The sequence below is a fragment of the Polypterus senegalus genome, chromosome 7 (assembly GCF_016835505.1).
Source record: "Polypterus senegalus isolate Bchr_013 chromosome 7, ASM1683550v1, whole genome shotgun sequence".
NCBI classification, from domain to species: Eukaryota; Metazoa; Chordata; class Cladistia; order Polypteriformes; family Polypteridae; genus Polypterus; species Polypterus senegalus.
In genome coordinates this window covers 34413115-34435426 of record NC_053160.1, presented here as the reverse complement: position 1 = coordinate 34435426, position 22312 = coordinate 34413115, and the positions used below count along the sequence as shown (strand labels likewise).

Below are 22312 nucleotides of genomic sequence, written 5' to 3'. Positions count from 1 at the left end.
CTTAATTGCACGTTACACAGAATTAGGGATTGAATATTATTGTTTCCTTTTTTGTTATTATTTTAAACACCTGATAAAAATAATTGTTCTTAAATATACACTGTTGGTTTACTACTTTCAAAGATTATTCTGACTATGAGCTTTATGCAAAAACAGCCAGTAGGCTGTGAAGTAGGAATGTGACATGATAGGAATCAAGAAGCGATATCTCGTCGGCCACGGTTTCAAATTCAAAATCGCTCAAAATGCATTATGCCTCGACTTTGCCCATGTCCTCAAAACTGAAGGTCATCTTCGAAAAATACCAAACCTCACCTTAAAACATTATTGGTATTTCATGGTCGGTATAAAAACATTTATAACCGGTTACAATTTTTACGAACTCTATACGTAAAGTCAAAATGTGTTGTTTTTTTAAGTCAAGAAGTTGAATATCAAAATTTGTATCAACTCAGCGTTGAAAGCAACTCTTGTCATGGGCAGATTTACAAAGATTTACTCTTTTGACAATACAGAAACGGAGAGAGTTCACTTTTCATAAAACGTTTGCCTAGGCATCCTGAGATTCTTACCCGTAAGCGTGTGCCGCGCACATTTTGTAAAGCCTTTCCCACACAGCCCAAAGCGTTGCAGCATGGAGGCAGCCATCTTGGATTAAAACACTTTGTAGTGTAAGGTGGGGGAATCACTTGGAATGAAATAAATATAATTTTCACGAACAGTTCTCTTCAAAATATCAAATAAAATTTTATTGATATTGTATTAATACTAATTTTAAATGAAATCTTCAGTGACAATATCTATAATAATTCTCATATTAAAAATTATTCCTCAATAAAAAATAGCCATGCCTACTTTTCACGAGTGGTACGTCCGAAGTCAGAATGGCGTTCAGATTGTCAGTATGCCGCATTAAAGGCTTGGTTGATAGTCGTCAAATAAATGGCCTGAATTTAATGTTTAAAAACTGGGATTGCTGGAGATGCCGGCTTGGAGGTAAGTGCTTTAATTACAACTATTTTGTATGTTTCGTAAAAGAAAGAATTCATAGAGTACAAGTGTGTGGGTAAAGTTACAGTAGGGTCAAACTTCTACTGCGTTTGGCTTTCTTGTAGAAACGATTATTGGAATGTTGCAGAAACTAACACATGTTGAACTGAACCTGCTCAGTAGAATCGGTGATAATTTAGTCGTTAATGCTGCTGTTTAGTACAAATATGACTATCACTCGCCTACAAATAATATCCTGTCTCTGCTAATTTTATGTCCGTTCTGTCGTGGCATGGCAATGATCGGCATTTGTTTATTAGACATTCTTTGTACTGTATATTAAATTCTTTAGTTCAGTATTGCCTAAAAGCACATTTTCATTATTTAAAATGGGTACACTGGTTTCCACATCCTAAAGACTTAAAGTTGTACCGTAACAGGATTGCAGTTGCCACCCATTGTTAAGTTTCTCTCAGTGGTAGTAGGTGCAATGAGAGAACCATCCGCAGGCAGAATGGCAAACCAACATAGGTAAGGGTGACCATAATGTAGGGCAAGTGGTGAGTGCCAAAATGGTTTGTCTTTGTGCTTCAAATGTGTTTTTTAGGTAGCTTGCTATCCTTGGATGCACTACTCACCATTGCCAAGCTAGAAAGAATTACGTTTGCAGTATTTCAGGCTTGCCATTTTTATATGCACCCCTGCTGCTGACACTGAAGCTGTTCATTTGCATGATGGGATGCCAGCTCCTACTACGGGTGACACATCCCTGGCTGTGGCAACTTATCAGTGTCGATACCTAGTCCTCCCTCCGAACTCGCTGCCCCAGCAACCACTTCCAAATCCTTGGAATAGTGAGGTAGTCATCATTTCCATTATAGTTGTGCAATAGGGGACCTGAGTGCATCATTGTCAGGAGGTAAAGCAGCAAATGTTGAGTGTTGTGTTCTCATGTGGTGCAGCAGAGATGTTAAACCCCACACTTCTGTGCAATGATCTCATGATTGCAAATGAGAAGATGGACCTACTTTTGTGAAGCCTCATATATACTGGTCTCTCATCTGTCTTCATTCACTGAACTGAAGGCACAAACAGCATTCCTGGTCCGGATATAAGCTTTTTGACTCTCCCTCCACTACAGCTCCATAACACCTCTGTAGTTTCTACCCATTTTTCTTATCCTGAAGTTATGCTTACTTGAAGCTACAATAGGTCTGGAGTATCTTGGATGTTCTTCATTGATTGTCTGTAACTTGGTGAATGAGTTGTCACTGTTTTGGCAGGCCAGTCTTTCCTGGGACAATTCAACATTGTTGCAAATGTTCTCCTTTTCAAAGATAATACGTCTTATTGTACATAAATTATTTTAGAATTGTCAAAAGCAAACTAAGCAATAAATGCAAAAAATACACACATTATTTCAATCATGTATTCTCCTCTAGTCATACAACATGTTATAAACTTTTTTATAATAATTTTTAAAGCCATACTCCTATTTTGTAAACCAACTACATTATAAGAAACCAGCTGTTTCCAGGAAGCTAGGTGTACTTGTAACTTATTGTATAGTCTCTTTTTTGACAGTGCATTTTGAATGTATACTTATAACTACCACTTTTATTTTTTTCCCTTTGCAGCAAAAAGACATTTGCTTTCAGATGATGTGGTACGGTTACAAGAGTTTCAGCAAAGAAAAATAGCTGTAATTCACCAGCTAGCTGGAGACAAAGGTAAAAATCTACGTATATCCTTTTTTTTTTTTTTGGTTCAAAAATTGTGAATGTCTAACTAAAAGTATAATGTACATATTGTTTTTGCTGTAAAGATGCAGAATTGAGGTACAAGGTGTACATATTAAGCTTATGCTACTGCTAAAATATATATAATGGGTTATCTGTCAGACAGACTGCATTTTATGAGGCTCAAGGACTGTGTTTCTGATATAGATGTGAGCAGTGCTAGAGCACCACAAGGAACAGTCCTGTCTCCTTTTCACTTTACTCCGTACACCTCAAGACTATGTATAATATACTGTGTGTATATATACACTGCTCAAAAAAAATTAAAGGAACACTTTGAAAACATATCAGATCTCAATGGGGGATAAACAATCATGCTGGATATCTATACTGATATGGACTGGGTAATGTGTTAGGTACAAAAGGATGTCACGTAGTTTGATGGAAGTAAAAATTATCAACCTAAAGAGGGCTGAATTCTAAGGAACCCTGAAAATCAAAGTGAAAAAATGATGCAGCATCTAGTCCATTTTGCCGAAATTTCATTGCAGCAACTCAAAATCACACTCTGTAGTTTGTATGGCCCACACGTTTTTGTATGCATGCCTGCATAATAAGACGACAGAAGGTGTCTTGGAGGATCTCCTCCCAGATCTGGACCAGGGCATCACCAAGCTCCTGGACAGTCTGAGGTGCAACTTGGTGGCGTCGGATGTACAGAAACATAATGTCCCAGAGGTGTTCTACTGGATTTAGGTCAGGCGAGCGTGGGAAACAGTTAATTGTATCAATTCCTTCATCCTCCAGGAACCACCTGCATACTCTCGCCACATGAGGCCTGGCATTGTCGTGCACCAGGTGGTACCCAGGACCCACTATACCAGCATAGGGTCTGACATTGAGTCCAAGGATTTCATCCTGCTACCTAATGGCAGTCAAGGTGCCGTTGTCTAGCCTGTAGAGGTCTGTGCGTCCCTCCATGGATATATGCCTCCGCAAACCATCACTGACCCACCACCAAACCGGCCATGCTGAATGATGTTACAGGCAGCATAACTTTCTCCACGACTTCTCCAGACCCTTTCACATCTGTCACATGTGCTCAGGGTGAACCTGCTCTCATCTGTGAAAAGCACAGGGCGCCAGTGGTGGACCTGCCAATTCTGGTTTTCTTTGGCAAATGTCAATCAAGCTCCATGGTGCATGGCAGTGAGCACAGGGCCCACTAGAGGATGTCGTGCCATCAGGCCACCCTCATGAAGTCTGTTTCTGATTGTTTGGTCAGAAAAATTCACACCAGTGGCCTGCTGGAGGTCATTTTGTAGGGCTCTGGCAGAGCTCATCCTGTTCCTCCTTGCCCAAAGGAGCAGATACCAGTCCTGCTGCTGGGTTAAGGACCTTCTATGGCCCTGTCCGGCTCTCCTACAGTAACTGCCTGTCCCCTGGAATCTCCTCCATGCCCTTGAGACTGTGCTTGGAGAGACAGCAAACCTTTTGGCAATGGCACGTATTGATGTGCCATCCTGGAGAAGTTGGACTACCTGTGCAACCTCTGTAGGTTCCAGGTATCGCCTCATGCTACCAATAGTGACACTGACCGTAGCCAAATGTAAAACCAGTGAAAAAACATCCTGAAAAGATGAGGAGGGAAAAATGTCAGTGGCCTCCACCTCTTAAACCTTTCCTGTTTTGGGTATCGTCTCATTTTTGCCCCTCTAGTTCAACTGTTGTTAATTTTATTACCACCAAAGCAGTTGAAACTGATTAGCAACCCCCTCTGCTACTTAACTGACCAGATCAAATTCCCAGAAGTTTCATTGACTTGATGTCCTACTCGGATTAGAAAGTGTTCCTTTAATTTTTACAAAATCTAATATTACCTGGTTATATCACCTGCATAAATTTTCAGGTGATTTTACACTTACGGCGTGTATTTATAAGGAGGATGAGACAAAGTATAGGAGTCAAGTGGAGAACTTTGCTTCTTGTTGCAGAAAGAATTGTCTGCAACTTAACATCAACAACAACAAGGAACTGATTATTGACTTTTGACACATCAGAGAGTGAATGTAGAGGGGGTGCACATCAATGACAGGCTGGACTGGTCTGGTAACAAAGAGGAACTAAATAAGAAAGGTCTGTGACTTCCTACGCTGTGGTGTGCTGGGCTAGAAACATCACTTCAAGAAATGAATACTGAATCAGCAAACAAATTAATAGGGCAGGCTCAGGAATAGGACATACTCTCAACCCCTGGAGGTTGCAGCGAAGGAAAGAATTAAAACAAAGTAAAGTGCCATTATGAAAACTGTGCCACACACTCTCTGACACACTAACACTGTGGACTTTCAGCAGAAATGTGTCTATAAACACATCTGCGGCTACTTTATACCAACACCAATACACCTGGATGATGCCTCACTGATTGCCAAGTCAGAGGTTTTGTTTCTTTTTAATTTTCTTTCTTTTTAGACATTTTGGTCTTTCTTTCTTTTATCTATCTATTGTTTATTTGTCCCCAGTGAGAAATGTGGCTTTTTTATAAAGTCCTATCTATATTATATCTACTATCTATCTAAAGTTGATTTCAGTATTCTAATAAATTTTGTTGAAGATATTTATACTTTATTAAACAAGTGTTCAACATTGCTAATTTAACTAGCTTCACCAGAATTCCTGATAAGCTGCTTTGTTCTATGCAAAGTCTACAGTAAGTAAAAGCAAATCCCTTTGCTAGAGAATGGAGGCAGAAGGTTTCTGAGCTCTGGGTGTTTTCTCTATCAGACTTTGCCACATCCCATCTGTATTTTTATTTGTCCTCCCAATCTGTCCACCTTTTACAAAGCCAGTCATCATTGTTTGCTGCAAGAATCCACTGTTTGCTTTCTGTAATGTATTCACATCTAATGCATGCTTCTCTGTCTAATTACTTCACTGACTGAATAAGCTACACCAAATTCCAGAACTGCAATTCATTCCAAAATATTACAAAAAAGGTAGCTGATCCCTTGTAGCAAGTTTAATGTTCCCATGTGTTTTCAAAAACCTGTAAAAACATGAAATTAACAATGATTTTCCAGTCATGGAAAATTCCTGAGAATTGAGAAAAATCTCAAATATCCAGGAAAACCAGTGAAATTGTTGAATTTAAAAAAAAAAAGCTATTTTTTTCTGTCAGCATTTCAGTTGATGCAGCAAGATATATTTGAAGAATAAACGGATAAATCAAAAACAGTAGGTTGGTTTGGGACCATAAAACAAGCTGGAGAAGGGTCTGTCTGCCCCTTTCCCCAGATGTCTCCAATACAGTCCTAATTAAAAGACTTGGTCACTCCCTATGTTAAGGTTCTATATGTAACTGTGATAAATTGTTTACTGTTTCAATGAGTATTGACTGAGCAATTTGTGAGGTAAAGCAACGTGCATTAGGAGAGACTTAGTTCACTGCATGATGATGAACAACTTTTTTTGAAGAGCCTCAATTATATGTTCTTTTCTACAATGATACATACTGTATTTTAGTTCTTCATGATGGAATATACAGTATTTTACTGTTACATTAAGTTTATTTATTGTCATAAACGTATCTCACAAATGCAAAAAGGCATGTCTTCTGAAATTTAAACATTTGTTTACTTCGAACTAGTGTTATAAGTGTGCACCCTTTAATGCTAATTTTATATTCATTTTGTGTAGTCAAGATGCTGCAACAGCTACCATAACTGCAACTCGCTTGTCATTTGCAGTACTGAATAAAAATGCTAAAAGCACAGACCTGTTTCTCTCCAGAACTTGTGGATTGTTAATGCATGTAAGTTTATGTAACAGCTAGGGTTACAACAAATATTTGATAACTTTTTGATTGAAATTTGAAAATAATTTTGAGGTAAAAAAATTCCAATCTATGCTTTTGACCATTTTATAGTGAGAACCCTGTGTTCTTGTTGTCGGCCAGTGTTTTAAATGAGTATTGTATGAAAGTTGCACTATTATACAGAAGCTTATTCCCACCACTCAAAAAAAAATATTGTGTTACCAAATTGTTATTTTGCAAACATATTCCCTGCTACTAGTGGTAACATCATGCATTTTTTTGGACGGCTATTAAGGGGGAGAGTAAGAGATTTTGTAGCTTGTCAAGTGACAAGAACTGAATAAAAGATATACATTGAGTTTTAATCAAGTTAAACTTTAGTAAGTTTAGTACAAACTGTTTCACATAGGCAGAGTAATAGCATAAAGCTGTCATTCCTCCCTCATATCACTAGGACCTTCATGGAGTGTGCATTTACCTCCTATGCATTTCTGGATTGATTGGTATTAATAATTGTGTTTAATTGCAGATGTTTACCTTTTTTAACAGTGAATACTAGCAATGTATCAGTAATATGTCTCAATAAACAAAATATGTTTGGTCCTTCATGTTCTGTCAAGTAAGTAACATTCATCCCCTTTTTCCATAAAAAACACCTCCAAAGATTTAAGGTATGAACACTATCTATCTGTCTATCTATAAAGACTGGTTGCTGTGCCACCAGATGACACTCTTTCAAAATGTCTGAAACAGAGGTGTTGTTCATAAGCTTCTGTTATTGGATTGGATGTGCAATTGTGCCATCTTCTGTCTGTCTTTGGTACAATATTTAAACTGTTACCACACCAACCTCTAATCTTCACATCAGCCATCCAACCACTATGAACATCTTAAAGGAAATGTAGATATTTTACATTTACAGATAAAACAAACAAAATAATAAATTGAAAGATTACATCAGTTAAGGATTCATAACTATGACTTGTGTTCATTTATAAAAGATAAAGTGTTGCATTGTCTTCCACACGTTTAAGAATACAGTAAATTAGGAACAGAACATTTTTTAAACATTGTATATTGAACACCACATGCAGACTTAATAAGGGCACCCAAGACTCCACACATCTTCCTCTAAAAAGTTTGGGTGATGGGCAAAATTTAAAGAATCATGGATGAAACAAAAAATCCCAAGTGTCCGTACTTCTGTTTTGCCTGATGTAGGCTGTTCTGAAAGTTAACTATGAATACAGTAAGTGTACTTTTAAATGTAATTGTAAGGCAAGTTTCATTTAAATAAAAAAAAAAAACGCATGTGGGAGTGAAATTTATGTATGTTTATCCCTCTAGATACCAACAGAATACAGTTTTAATTGTTTTAAGTTGGTTTAATGTGGGGTTTAAGTGAAAGGAAAAAAAGTTAAGATTTTTAGGTACAGTTGTGTAGGTGTATTTTAACATATGGTGTCCACTGTGCACATAATTGTGGGAAAAAAAAAATGATTTCAGCATGTCCAGTAGATGGCAACATAGCATTGGATTAACAGGCAGCAAACCTAGGCAAAGAAAGTAACTGTAAACCATTAGCTATATTTCTCAGTATTTATCAATGTTAAATGTGTTGTTTTACAGTTTGCTTGAACCACTTTTATTAGCTGTTTTCAATCCATATCAATATATTTCTATTTAATTTTTTTTAGTATTTTGTTACATAAAATATTTATGTTTGAATGGAGTCAACAGCAACATTATTCTCTGATCTACTGGCTGATATTACCCTCTCCCATGACAAAGTATTTATTGTTGGTGATTTTAACATTCATGTTTGTTGTCAATTGAAACCTTTGGTTAATGACTTTTTATCACTATTGGACTCGTTTGATTTTATCCAGCATATTAATATGCCAACTCACTCTCTCGGTCACACCTTTGATCTCGTTGTTACTCATGATATTTTAGTTAATAATATTGATTTATGCAATGTTTCTTTCACCGATCACTTTTCTATAATGATGGATATGAATATTACTGTTGATGTCCCTATTAATAGCTGTCCCCCGCGCTGCTAGCGCTTTTTAAATTCTTCTATTATATCCGAGTTTAAAACCATTTTCTCTAGTATTGATGTGCATGTCCAAAATAATGGTATCGATGATTCTGTCTTAAAATTTAATTCTTCCTGTAAACCGGTTTTAGACTTAATTGCTCCGCCCAAGATACGCAGTAATAAGGGAAGGCCTGCTCCCTGGCTAAATGAAACTACGCGATCGCTGCGCGGTGCCTGTCGAACTGCTGAACGGTGTTCGGAAAAAGATGGACTGATTGCCTCTAAACAGATTTTTAGGACTTCTCTTTTCAACTTCCTGGCTGCAGTTAAGAAACCTAAACAAGATTTCTTTGCCGATTTTAGTATCCCGTCATTCTAAGAATCCTAGGGCTTTCAATTAATTCGGCCAGTCACCCTCATTCTGTGATGGGATTAAATAGCACTGTTCATTCATGTGAGCAGTTTCTATCATTCTTTGTCAGCAAAATTGATACTATCCGCTGTGGCATTGTTTAAACTGACTATAGACTTCCTACTGTTAATCATGATATTGTTTTAGATTCCTTTGATCCTGTGTCACTTTCACAGTTAAAAAGAACTATTGACACCCTTAAACCAGCTCCCAGCCCCTTTGATATTGTACCACCACACCTCTTAGTGGAAGCCTATGATGTTTTGGGCCTATCCTTGCTAGCCATTATCAATGATTCTATAAATGCATGGGTTGTCCCCTCATTTTTTAAACATGCTGCAGTCCGTCCCCATCTAAAAAAGGCAGAATTAGGTCCTGGGGTTTTAGCCAATTTTCGCCCAATTTCCCAACTGCAATTTCTGGCTAAAATTCTAGAAAGAATTATTTATAATCAATTGGTTGATCACCTTAACTCCAATAATTTATTTGAGATCAATCTGGCTTTAGGCGTTATCATGGTGTGAAACGGCCCTACTGAAAGTATTCAACGTCATCTCTATTATTACTGACTCCGGTGACGTGGCAGTCCTTGTCCTCCTTGACCTGTCCGCTGCCTTTGACACTATTGATCATGAGATATTGCTGATGCGGCTTGAACATCTTGTTGGGCTTAAAGGGGCTGGTCTTAACTGGTAGACACTTTTCAGTTACTTTAAATTCCTCTTTTTCGTCTACTGCTCCTCTTAAATATGGTGTTCCTCAGGGATCCATTTTGGGTCCTATTCTGTTCTCTATATACTTTCATCCTATTGGAGCTATTTTTAGGAAATTTAACATTTATTTTCACTGCTATGCTGATGATATTCAGGTTTATATATTCCTGTCTACAATAAATCAACTCCACAACTGTCATTCTGAACTAAGATCATGGATGGCTAATAATTTTCTTGATCTGAATCAAATTAAAATGGTGGTGCTTATAGTGGGTCCATCAGCTAAAGCCCAAATTGGTCTTGGACTTAACGGCTCTTTCTCTGTCTTTTGCAAACCTCAAGTCCGCAATCTTGGTGTTACCTTTGACAGTAACCTCTCTTTTGAGAAACAAGTAAATTCTGTAGTCAAGAGTTGCTTTTTCCAGCTTTGTCTATTAGGTAAGATCAAGCCTTTTTATCTTCTAGGGATGATGAGAGTTACTCATGCTTTTATTTTTTTCTCGCCTCAATTACTGCAACTCGCTGTATTCTGGGATTAACAAATCCCTGATACACAGGTTACAGTTGGTCCAGAATGCTGCCGCTTGCTTTCTGGCTGGGGCAAGAAAGTATGACTCTGTTTCTCACTATTTTAGCTTCTTTACACTGGTTGCCTGTCAGTTTTCGAATTGATTTAAAAATCTTGCTGCTAGTTTTTAAATCTTTACATGGGCTTGCTCCTGCCTATTTATCAGAATTGTGTGTTTTACACCAGCCATCTAGAGTGCTTAGATGTTCTGGTCAGATGTCTCTTGCTGTCCCTCATACCAAGTGTAAAACTAAGGGGGACAGGGCTTTTATTACTGCTGCTCCTCGCCTGTGGAACTCTTTACCTCATCACATAAAGGAGCCATCTACAAATGAACTGTTCAAAACGCGATTAAAGACTCATTTCTATTCACTTGCATTCCGTGACCTTCAGTAATACTTACAGTATGGTTTCCTCATTATGATTATATAACATCTATTTATTATGTATTTTACTTATGTTCATATATTTTTATTTCTATTTATGTTATTTGTTTGTTTTCTTTTATTCTATTATTGTAAAACACTTTGGCCACAGCATTCCTATGTTGTTTTAAATGTGTTGTATAAATAAATTGACATTGACATTATTAGTCGTTGATTTTTCATAAATCTAGTTTTAACAGTTTTCTCTTTCTTTTTTTTTTTTTTTTTTTTTTTTTTCTGTGCTGTGTTTGGCTTTTTCCAGGTCAGTACTTTCAAACCATAGAGCAAAAGCTGCAAAGAAATAACCTTATATTAAAAGATGAATTAAAACTATTATTACATTTGTGCCAAACACCTGCTGACGTTGAAGTTGCCAAAAAGGCTGTTTACAGGTAACCACTATTGCTGTGTTGTGACTTATCTTTAACTGTAGCAGTGATCAACTCTCTCTGTTTCTCTCTCCTTTACTATACTTTTTAAATAATGCTTGTACAACTCTGTCTTTAAACTATGCTGTTCTGTATTGGTCGTCTGTAATCTGGTTTAGTCATAGTCTAGGAAAGTTTGCAAGTAAGAAGAAGCAGAAGGATGATTTTGGTGTGTTTGTTTCTCATTTATTTATTTTTTTTGGTCCCCCAGCCAGAGGTACTTGTAGTTACATTTTTGAATTTAAAATACGTAATTTAGCTTTTGATATATTTATTTTAAGCAAATTAAAGTTGTGTGACATTCACATTTTGACAGCACCAAAGGCATTAATGGGACCTTCAGTTTTCAATTGCCAAAACAGAATTACAGTTACCTCTAATTACAATTTTGACTATATAACCATAATTATAGATAGTGAAGTTAGAAATTGGCAGGAATATAACGGGTTATACCAAAGAAACACATTTAAAAAAACCTTTTCATACCCATGCCTGTGCAGCATCAAGTTTAAAGGTGTTGATTTAATTTAAGAAGTTATCTACGTGTTATGGATAAACTGCTGAGGTAATATTGAATATCTGCAACGAAATGTAATGTTAGTTTCAGAATATGCTTAGTTGATGTTGAAAATTGACTGTGTTTTATAGTAAAGTCTAATATACATTTGATAGGATTAATAAAATTTTCATCCTACTGTCCCTTCAAGCTACCAAACATTTTGTGTTGGATTATATAGCCCCTATAAATTTGTGTTTGTATTTATCTTTGTTTCATGCATTCCTGTAGTTTGAGGCTGTATTTTTCACTTTATCTATAAATAAAATACCACTAAATACCTAGTATTTATTTCTTCCCCCAGGTAGACGGCACCAAAAGTGTTTTTTTTTTTTGTTTTTTTTTTTTTAATATTTCCAGAACCTGTCCGATCATAAACTTTCATTTGATGCCAAGTTCAAGTTTCTAGCTCAGAAGAGCAGACATTGGCATTTTATACGTGTAGATTTATTATTTCCTGTGTAGATAAACCATAATATCATATCTTCAGTTTATAACAGAGTTTCTTTTTTCTTGTGTAGTAAGTCTTAAATCTACCATTCAGTTAATTATTTTGTACACAGAATGTCAGAAATATATTTTACTGTATTATAAATTTATGTGGGTTTTAAGTGGTGTGAAAGGAAGGGATCTTCTTATAGTGATCCATCACACTCAGATTCAAAACAAGAAAGCCAAAATGTTCAAAATTGAGTTTTAATCAGCAAGAGGGATAGTTGAACATTGGAAAAGCGGAAATATAGTTACATTTATTTATGTATAGGGTGGTCCAGACGTGATTATGCAATTTTCATTACGCTATAACTTATTAAGTTTATTACATAGCAAATCACCCAAAAAATCCCAGACCATCGAGAAGTGTGCGAACTGACGACATGAAGAATCGTCTCCGCATAAATCAGTCATCCAGACGATCCGTATCTGCATAATTAGATCTGGACCACCTTGTATTTACCAAATGACTCAAGTCTCATTCACATGAGGCTGCTCTAAATGACCTTGTATATCATGTCAGTGGTGGGTCTGTATGTGACAAACTAAAAATTCTAACATAATAAATGAATGACTACTGTGAATATTATGTTTAAGTTCATATTAATGTTTATATGGACTTTCAAATCAAATCCTATACAACCAATATTTTAATGACAGTAACGTTTAATGTAAATACTGTGTACAGCTAGGTGTGCTTCCCATTTATAGTGTTTTGTTACAATTGTGTACAATCTGTCATAAAGACATGTTAGTTACTTTTATATTGGGAAGAAGTGGCATAAATCAGATGTAATTGTTAACTAAAGTGTAAAATCGCTAATTATCCTTTTAAGTGAGCTAAGTTCAATAAGGTAAATCAGTTGTTGCACGTAATATTTCATACTCGTAAAGAGTAATGCAGAATATAAAACTGTAGGTAAATAATTTTACACAATATTCAGCATAAATATCTAGTTTATAGTAATAACATAAGTAAATAATGAGATAAGTTGTAAATACAGTAAGCTAAATCTGGATTTGGAATATTGGTAGTGCATGTAAACTGGCTTTAATAAATGATGTGGAAAACATGTCTTTGGAATTTAAAAGAAATAAGTGAACAGTTTCATTAAATGGAAACAAAAACACAATTCCAAGACCTTCACACTGTCAGTTCTGTAAAATTCACTATTCATTGTTTTGTAAAAAATAAAAAAAAATTTGTTTGCACTAGATAAACATAATATGTAAACTTGTTTGCTAATTATCTTAGGAATGTGTGTATAACAACAGAAAGCTACATTGTTAAATTAAGCAGTCGTGTAATTAAATTTTTTTTTAACTTTTGTTGAATTTATTTAAAGCATGTAACATTCCATACAGTTAAGACAAACTTTAAAAAAAAACTAAATTTAATTCAACCCCCACCCATGAGAAAGAGAGAAAGGCCAACAGCCAGAGCAATACTTTTTAGAGTAGTGAAGAGGGAAAGGAGTCCTCCCCGATATATGTGCTTATTATAAAATATTATTCATTATATCCTGCCAGGTTTTAAAAAATGTTTTGAACAGATCCTCCAAGAGAGAATTAGATTTTTTCCAATTTCAAATAGTATATAACATCAGTTGCCCACTGACTTAACAGAGGTTATGTAATTTAATTGCATCAGTTTGAAATTGCACTAAGCTGTCGGGTACAGGGCTCCTTTTAGGCCATATCTGAGTGGTTGCAATGAAGATAAGTTTATTTACATTTTTTATTCATTCAACCTTATTAAGCATTTACTTGAAAAGTTAAATTTAATGAAAATGTGTATTCTTTGTTTAAATACTGCTTATAGGTACCACGAAGAAAACAAGAATTTTGCTTTTGGTGAATTTAAATTTGGACCTCTGTTTATGAGATTGTGCTATGAGTTGGGGCTGGAAGAAACAGCTACTCAGATGCTTAAAGATCAGGTGAATTAATTAATTTTATGATTGTTTGGTTTAGTTTTGATATTTTAGATGAATAGATGATAATATTGGGTGCTCAAAGTAATTTACTGTCCAAAAAAGTTCAAATTTGCAGCATCTTGAATTTTTGCTACACTTTAGTCATTTTTTTTTATAAAACACTAAGAAACAGTTTTCTATTCTTAATCGACATTTTTGGGGTGGTAACTTTTAAATTGAATGATACATAATGTAGAAGTGCACTTAATATACTGATAATATAATAGTAATATACTGATACAGAAATTTTGTTGTGCTGTAAGAACATAGCATAGAAAAGGATTAAATAAATTGTACAATTCTGAATGTTGTAATGATTTATATTTTGATTTCCTTTAAACAGAAAATTTTGTCTCTGCAAGATTAACTGCATGATTCAAAAATATGGAAGAAGAGCTCATTATATCAGTGTAGTAGCAATGTGAAAACGAAATGTATAAAACAAAATGAACATGTTCTTTTTTTCTTTTTTTTCCTAGACATTAGCTTTCCCTAGGTATTTCCGTATGCTGTATATGTTCATTACAAGCATCTATTGTGCAAAGGCATTTCTTGACCTCTTGTTTTCTTTTAGGCTCTAAAAGGATTCTTTTTGGATTCAACTTCCTTCAACATTGTGATGGATATGTTGTTTATAAAAGGATATTATGACAGTAAGTTATGTTTAAGTTTTGGTTGACTAAAGCTTGACCATTGTTTTCCTTCAGGAAACTATGGTGGAGTTTCTGAAAATCATTTGTGTCCGCCTAGGGAAGGACTTGCAAGCTGTGTTGAAGCATAGGCAATGGTCTCTAGTCAAACCTCTCTGCAGGCAGTCTTCATATTATAATGAGAAACAAAGCAATAGATTCCAGCTCTAACATTTCTGGAAAGTCTTATTAAATTACATTGAAATATTCCCCAGGATTAGACAACTGTTTTTTTTTTTAAATAATACATCATGTAGTAATCAATAACTTATTATTGTTAAATTACATGTGACTGAGGCATTCTATAAAAAACACTCTTGACCCAATGGCGGAAGAATGCCTACAGACTTTAGTAACCAAGTTCATAACTCCAGCTTGAAAATGTCATTCAGCCCAAGAAGAAAACTTATCAGAACTAATTGCTGAAATGTCAGTAGTAGATCAGCAATATTTAGAAAAGGCCACAGCCATAAAATTGAAGATCTAAATGATAAAGCAAATGTTATTTGCAGAACACCCCTTGACTGCCTTAAAAACAGGTTACTCAAAGACAATTGCTTATCATTACATTGATGACTGAGAGATGTACATTTTAATTTGCAAACCCTTTATATTGAAGAGCAGCAAACTGCACAGAATACAGCCACTGATACATGGGTCTTGCAAACAAGTAATGACATATTTTCACAATAATGTTAGTAGCATGGTATCTAGTACATTTTAGTATTCCAGTGCATTATTTGTCTATATTACTTGTGTTTAACAGATCAGCATCTGCACTGACCTTAATTGCAGTGGGAAAATTAGTTGTACATTTATAAGACCTTGATATTGGCCAAAATCTTTTCTTTTTTTTTTTTTTTTTCTTTCCCTATTAAATGAGTACCATGCATTAAGAGATTTGTTTATTGTTACAGTGGAATTGGATGACACCTTACAGGTAAACTGTTATGCAATAAGATCTTAACTTCTGTGTTCTTTAACCATTTCAGATATCTGTAATCAGAATTAACCAAAATGCATGTTTCTATTAAACATTTTTGACAGCAGCATTCAAGTCATTTCCCATAGGGCACTCTATTAGGTTTTTAGTTTTTTTTCCCCGCAATATACTTTATAGGGGCTTTTTAAGAACCGGTATCTGATAGAAAGATATACTCATGTTTGCATTTTTTAAGAAAAATAAATATGTATACAACAACATTGCTATTTTGTCAGTTAATTCATGATTTGACTTAATTTTAAGGTGGTAGTGCTGGTATTAATAGGTAAGAAACGCATTACTATTGGCATATTTTTATTTTTTTTTTTTTTAGTTTTGGTTCTGTATATTTAAAGTTTGTTTGTTTTTTATTGTGTGTTTTGACTAGTGATGAGAAAACCTTGATAAATTTGCTTAGCCACTAGTTTTGCCAAGCTCAGTGCAATGTATTTAAGTCATAGGGGAAGGAGAAACTGAACTAGTTTTGAGTGGTGGTAATGGAACAATGATCTTTTAAGTGTACCTGAGGGTTGGCGAAGTGTCTGCCAACTTTCCTGGCCAAAAAACGTGACCTGAGCTGTGAGACAGGCATGCTAACCACTGTGCATCCTTGAGGTAAAATTATACTCCAAGTCCACAAAACTTGGAATCCTTCAAATTGCTTATGTTGTTTTTTTTTATTGTATGAGTGGTGCATATCTGACTGGAGCAGCATTCAGGTTGTGACATCTCTCTTGGATGCAGCATTAATGATTCACACATGTACAAAGCAGATCAGGCAGCACCATAAAGTGAGGTGTAGTATGCAATTAGTATGCATGTACAACACAAAGCAGTTAGGTAGCACAGATTACCTAATGACAGTCTCATCCAACATTGGCTGCTACAACCTCTGTAATGTTACACCAGCTTCACAAAGAATCCTGGGGCACTAGGAAAAAAAGTAGCCCATGCCAGCCGTACGGCGAATTTTCAAGGATAAATGACTTGAACAAGGTCCCTGGCAAACCCAGCAAATTTGCTGTGAAAAATGCTTTGTCAAATTTCGCCAATCAACACTAGTCATGACTGTAGCTACCTTCACTATGCACATACAGACTGAATACCTGAATTATTTGTTAATTTAACAGGTGCATTGGAGATTTTGATACACATGAAGAATCAGGGAGTAGCTTTTAGCAAAGACACCTATACTCTGGGATTAGCTGTATGCTATAAATTGGTGAGTATATGATAAGATGCAAAATTATTTATGTGTGTTTAAATATGCTGTAATAACTTGTTTCATTGTTGTTGTTTTTTATTTTCAGAACACAAATGAATCGTGCCAAATCTGTACCTCCCTCATAGAAGAAACACAGTTAAAAGGAAAATCTATCTCTCGGCATGCTTATTGCTTTGCTGTGGCCCTTGCTTTAAAACTGGTATGACATTAATGTTTATGTTAGAAAATGTACAGTTTTTTGCATTTTTTTTCCATCTTCTCTCTCTGCATAAAACAGTTCTGCACCCAGTGGACCAATTTTGTTGAAATTTGGCACACTTATTCTTCTAGTAATGTTAATGAGAGTTCAGTTTTTTGTTTTGTTTTGTTTTTTTTCTTTGAGGTTTTTCCAGCTTAGGTCCAGTAGGTTACCATAGGAAAATGAGCCTGGATTTGGCCAGACTCCAAGACCAGGCTGTTTCTAATGAGTTTGCACGCAGTTTGTTTGAGGAACTTTCAGATTTGGGTACGACTGCCGATCGTAATGTGATGTGGGAAACCTTCCATGACAAGACCCTGAAGGTTGCTGAGGGCTGTGTTGGTGTTACCAGTGTTCCCAGAAGGAGGTGTTTCATCTGGCAGGGCACCGTGGATATCATCGAGAGGGGTCACAGCGCATTGGCTCAGTGGCAACTCTGGTCTGTACCGCATCCTGGCACTGAGGGTTCTCGTAGACTGCAAACGCAAATATCGTCAGAGGTTCTTTACAGCCTTTGTCGATTTTCGCAAAGCATTCGACTCACTTGATCGAGCTGCCCTGTGGGACATCCTGAGGTTTCGCTGGATCCCCTCGAGGTTGCTGGATATCATGGCTGGCTTGTACACTGGTACTATAAGTGCTGTGCAGAGTGGAGGCAGGACCTCTGTGTTTTTCCCAGTTGATTCTAGGGTTCGTCAGGAGTGTGTTCTTGCTCCTGCTCTGTTCAGTGCTTGTATGGATTGAGTGTTGGCCAAGGTCGTGGGGTCCAGCGGCTGTGGGGCATCTGTTGGTAAAGAAAGATTCACGGATCTTGACTTTGCTGGAGATGCTGTGATCTTCTGAGTCAATGGAGGCTCTGATCGGGGCGCTCGAGAGACTGAGTGAGGAGTCTGAGTGTCTGGGCTTGCAAGTGTCCTGGATAAAAACCAAGATCCGGGCCTTTAATGACTTCTTGGGCACAGCCATCAGCAGTGTGTCTGTTTGCGGAGAGGGTGTTGACCTTGTTGAGAGGTTTACTTACCTTGGCAGTGACATTCATGTCTCTGGTGACTCTGTGAAGTCAGTAGATGGATTGGTAGAGCATGGGGAGTCATGAGGTCGCTGGAAAGGGGTGTGTGGCGCTCCCGATATCTAGGCAAAAGGATGAGGGTCCAAGTCTTTAGAGTCCTGGTGCTTCCTGTCTTGCTATATGGTTGCGATACATGGACTCTATCCTGTGAACTGAGACGAAGACTGGACTTCTTTGGTACTGTGTCTCTCCAGAAAATCCTTGGGTACTGTTGGTTTGACTTTGTGTCGAATGAGCGGTTGCTCATGGAGTCCCAAATAAGGTACATTATCTGCATTGTGAGGGAGTGTCAGTTACGGCACTACGGGCATGTGGCACGTTTCCCCGAGGGTGATCCGGCTCATAAGATCCTCATTGTTGGGGACCCAAGTGACTGGACCAGGCCAAGGGGTCACCCACGTAACACCTGGCTGTGGCAGGTAGAGGGTCATTTCCGGAGGGTGGGACTGGACTGCGTGTCTGCCCGGAGGGTTGCTAACCAGGATCCCAAGCTGTTCCGATGTGTAGTGGGTGTGCAAACGCACTGTACCAGTGCATGTTCCCCAACTTGACTTGACTTGACTTGTTCTTAAATAGATAGTAAGGTATAAATTATTAAACTTTGAAAAACTTGCATATAAAAAAATATTGTTCAGTGTTTTAAAATACAGATAGACAGTTATTCATTTACTTTTTGAAATGTACCTTGAGTGAAGTCACTAATAAATGTAATAATATTTTATTATCACTGTTTTGAATATAGCTCCTTGTTACAAAATTAAATTAAATTCAATTACAGTGACCTGTCTCTTTGATGAAGTAAATAAAAGTTGAAAGTGCTCTGACTTTCGAAAAGAGTTAACTAGTTCCTCAAGCGCATCCAAATGACACCTTTTATACATTCTCTAACTTGTTTCAATCTGAATACCAAAACCGATATGAGATGAAGAGAAAAGTACCTGGAGAAAAACCCACGCAGGCCCGAAAAGTGCGTAAACTTAACACAAATGATCAGATATTTGACTTGATCCTAGGGCATTTTATTAATGAGGGAACGTTGCCATATTTTATGCTGTCCAAGAACAATTCTTTATAGGCTTTAATGGTCTTTTAAGAGAGAAGAAAGACTTTTTAGAGTACAATTTGGGGGATTTTAGTAGCAAAGCATTTTTTATTCAAGTCTCAAAATGAACAATAAAAATATGTCTAGCCTTAAAATGCAACAAAAAAAACACTGGTATTTATCCTCATTGTATCAAAATATTATTGTACTATTATGTATTTTCCCCCTACTGTAAAATGTATTTTTCGCTACTAGGCATTATAACGTTAAATGCATTTTCTGTTTTATAGGGAAATGTGGAACAGGCCCGTTCCATTTATTTGAAAATAATGAATACAAACAACAATATATGCTTGAATCTTAATGTAAGTCTCATTTGTCTTTTTTCAGTTTCTCTTGCATTACAAATTTTTTTTTTGTATATGAATAACTGCTTTCTTACATTTATTAGTAACATGCATTGATACATTGTTAATTCCTGCAGTGGAATTAGTTAACACCCTTCAAGTAAACAGTTACACAATGAGATGCTCACCTGCAACTTCCAAGAACCTCCTCCATTTTCTTTACATGAAATTAATCTGCCTGTATCCTTAAATTACTTTTCTTAGCTTGACACATTTAGAAAGGGGTTTGGTCATATTTCCTATTTGCAAGAACATTGTCATTATCTTTGTTGTATGATGTACATTTTACAGAAATCATTTTATAGCTTCTTGAAGCTATAAAATCATAGGGTACACCAAGTGGAAGACAAAAATACTATAGGTTATTAACTTTACCTAAAAATACAATGACCTTCTTCATTTTCTGACTAATCAGTTGAACAGCCCAGAGGTGTAAATAACAGAGGTGGGATATTCATAAGTTTAATAAACTGATTGAAAAAGACAGCAGCCAAAAGCATCCTTGAGGAACAAGCATACATATAATTGAGATTAACCTGATCTGTTCCTTTGTTCAACTCTCTCTAGAGTTCCTGGAGTTAGGAACATCAGATAAAAGTAAATTACTCTTAAAGATAAATTAGCATAACAGAAGGTACATACTGTACACTCACTTACACAAGTCATATTGCGTTAATTTAATTGGAAGAGTCTTTGGGATAGTGGAGCTTGCGGAGGGAAAAGCCTCTGATATCCCATCATTCAAAAATAAATTTGAATACTTTTATGTTATATAAAACTAACCAATAACAGAAACTGAAGTTCAAAGACTTTTGCAGTAAACTAGATTTCGAGGTAAACTGTAGAATGTTCAGCAGACTCGGTCCAATGATGATTTATGTTTTGTTTGTGGTGAACTTTTTCAGGTTTAAATAGTTTAAAGACCAACCTTATCAATTAGTGAGTATTCATAGATGAGCTCTATGCATTTCAGGTAAAGGCACACTAGCATAGGAAGAGCAAGTATCAGTCCATAAACAAGTGAGGGAAAGTAGCAAGTGCTAAGGGCAAGACAATTGTTTGTATATATCTAGCCCCAAGCTAGTTTTTTTGACTTCCATTTCAAAACTATGGAAATGCCCTAACAAGTGGTTCAGGAAAAGAATTGATGATCAAGTACTATAAATGCAGGCTTCACTTAAATACTCTGGGCATAAAGTGGGTTCAGCTCAAATAGGAACAGAGCTGCAGTTGTTGCCAAGCCTCTAGAGCTCCCACCATTATATTAAAGGGGTTAAGGGAAAAGACAAAAGAGAAGTGAGTGAGCTAGATCCACTGTACTGTTTTTTTAAAGTATTAAAAGTTGCAGGATTACTGCTTCAGCTAAGCACAATGCCAGTGATTTTTTTTTTCTTTCAATTAAACATTCCATTTTTGTCATCTTATTTTTTTGATAGTTGTAAAGATTGCCTCGTCCTTTTTTTCTTTTATTTTAATTCACTTCAACTTGTGTAAGTGTTTCCAGCTATAATGTAATGACAGAAATAGTCTTATTTATTCATTGTTTCCATACATGAATACCCAGACAAGTTTGAGCACACAGTTAACAAGAAAAAATATATAATTTTGTAATCATACCAGTAAACCTGTGAGTGGTACACATTCGGTTTCAGACAGTGTCTAAGTTGGAGTCAGAGTGTACTTAGATACCAGTACCTCAGATTGGCCTACCCAGATTCTGTTCTTGCTCACATACAGTAATAAAGTGGATATTTCAGCGGTGGCCAGACTCCAGTTTAGACTTAGTGTTGGAAATCTTGGTACCTAGGAGGCATTTTACTTTAATTGCTTGATTTATATAGTTTTAACTGTAACATTCTGTGCTTCTGAACTGTCCGTCTCAATATAGAATGTGCTGCATACTGGCTGTGAATCCTAACTGCTGTCTTTGGCTTTACACACTCTTAAAGGAGAGTGAAAGAAACACTACCTTCCAGAACAGGTGTTAAAACACAAAATGTTTGCATTCATTAATCTGTTTACTGAGTCTACTCATCTAGCATAATAGTTTAAGCAGCCTGAAACCAATCCTGATTGAACTGGGAGGTGCCAATCTAGGGTCACATACAAGTCAATCATTGGGCTCACACACATCCATGGTCACTTGCACCATGCCTCTCTGCAGTTGCAAATCAAACTGACATGCACATATGTAGTATGGTGGCATAGTTACTAGCAGTCTGTACTCCCTACTCAAGAGTGTTGCGTTTTTTTTTAGAACATTCATCTTCAGCGTAAAGTTTGACCCTTTTTCCATTTTTGTACAGTGGACATGGATATCTTCCCACACCCCAAAGATATAAACATAAATTATCCCTATGATTGTGTATGTGTGAGGGTGTTCCTTCCAGGATACTCTTGCCTTGTCCGGGATTAGTTACTGCTATGGAAAAATCCACAGCAAGCCACCATACCCTATCATATTATTTTCATAACCACTTAATCTAATTTAGGATCACTGGAG

General features: G+C 36.3%; 2 protein-coding genes across 2 annotated transcripts in view; one reads left to right on the top strand and one right to left on the bottom strand.

Moving 5' to 3' along the window:
* The window catches only part of mrps27 (mitochondrial ribosomal protein S27), a 36951-nt gene extending 36279 nt beyond the window's left edge, over positions 1-672 (bottom strand). Inside the window, exon 1 of the mRNA XM_039758470.1 lies at positions 573-672. Coding sequence (XP_039614404.1) covers positions 573-648 — 76 coding nt within the window. The 5' untranslated portion in view covers positions 649-672. The remainder of the gene's footprint in view (positions 1-572) is intronic.
* Positions 673-855: 183 nt separating this feature from the next.
* The window catches only part of ptcd2 (pentatricopeptide repeat domain 2), a 51137-nt gene continuing 29680 nt past the window's right edge, over positions 856-22312 (top strand). Inside the window, exons 1-8 of the mRNA XM_039758469.1 lie at positions 856-996; positions 2628-2720; positions 10968-11097; positions 14004-14121; positions 14732-14810; positions 16959-17050; positions 17139-17252; positions 19693-19767. Coding sequence (XP_039614403.1) covers positions 885-996; positions 2628-2720; positions 10968-11097; positions 14004-14121; positions 14732-14810; positions 16959-17050; positions 17139-17252; positions 19693-19767 — 813 coding nt within the window. The 5' untranslated portion in view covers positions 856-884. The remainder of the gene's footprint in view (positions 997-2627; positions 2721-10967; positions 11098-14003; positions 14122-14731; positions 14811-16958; positions 17051-17138; positions 17253-19692; positions 19768-22312) is intronic.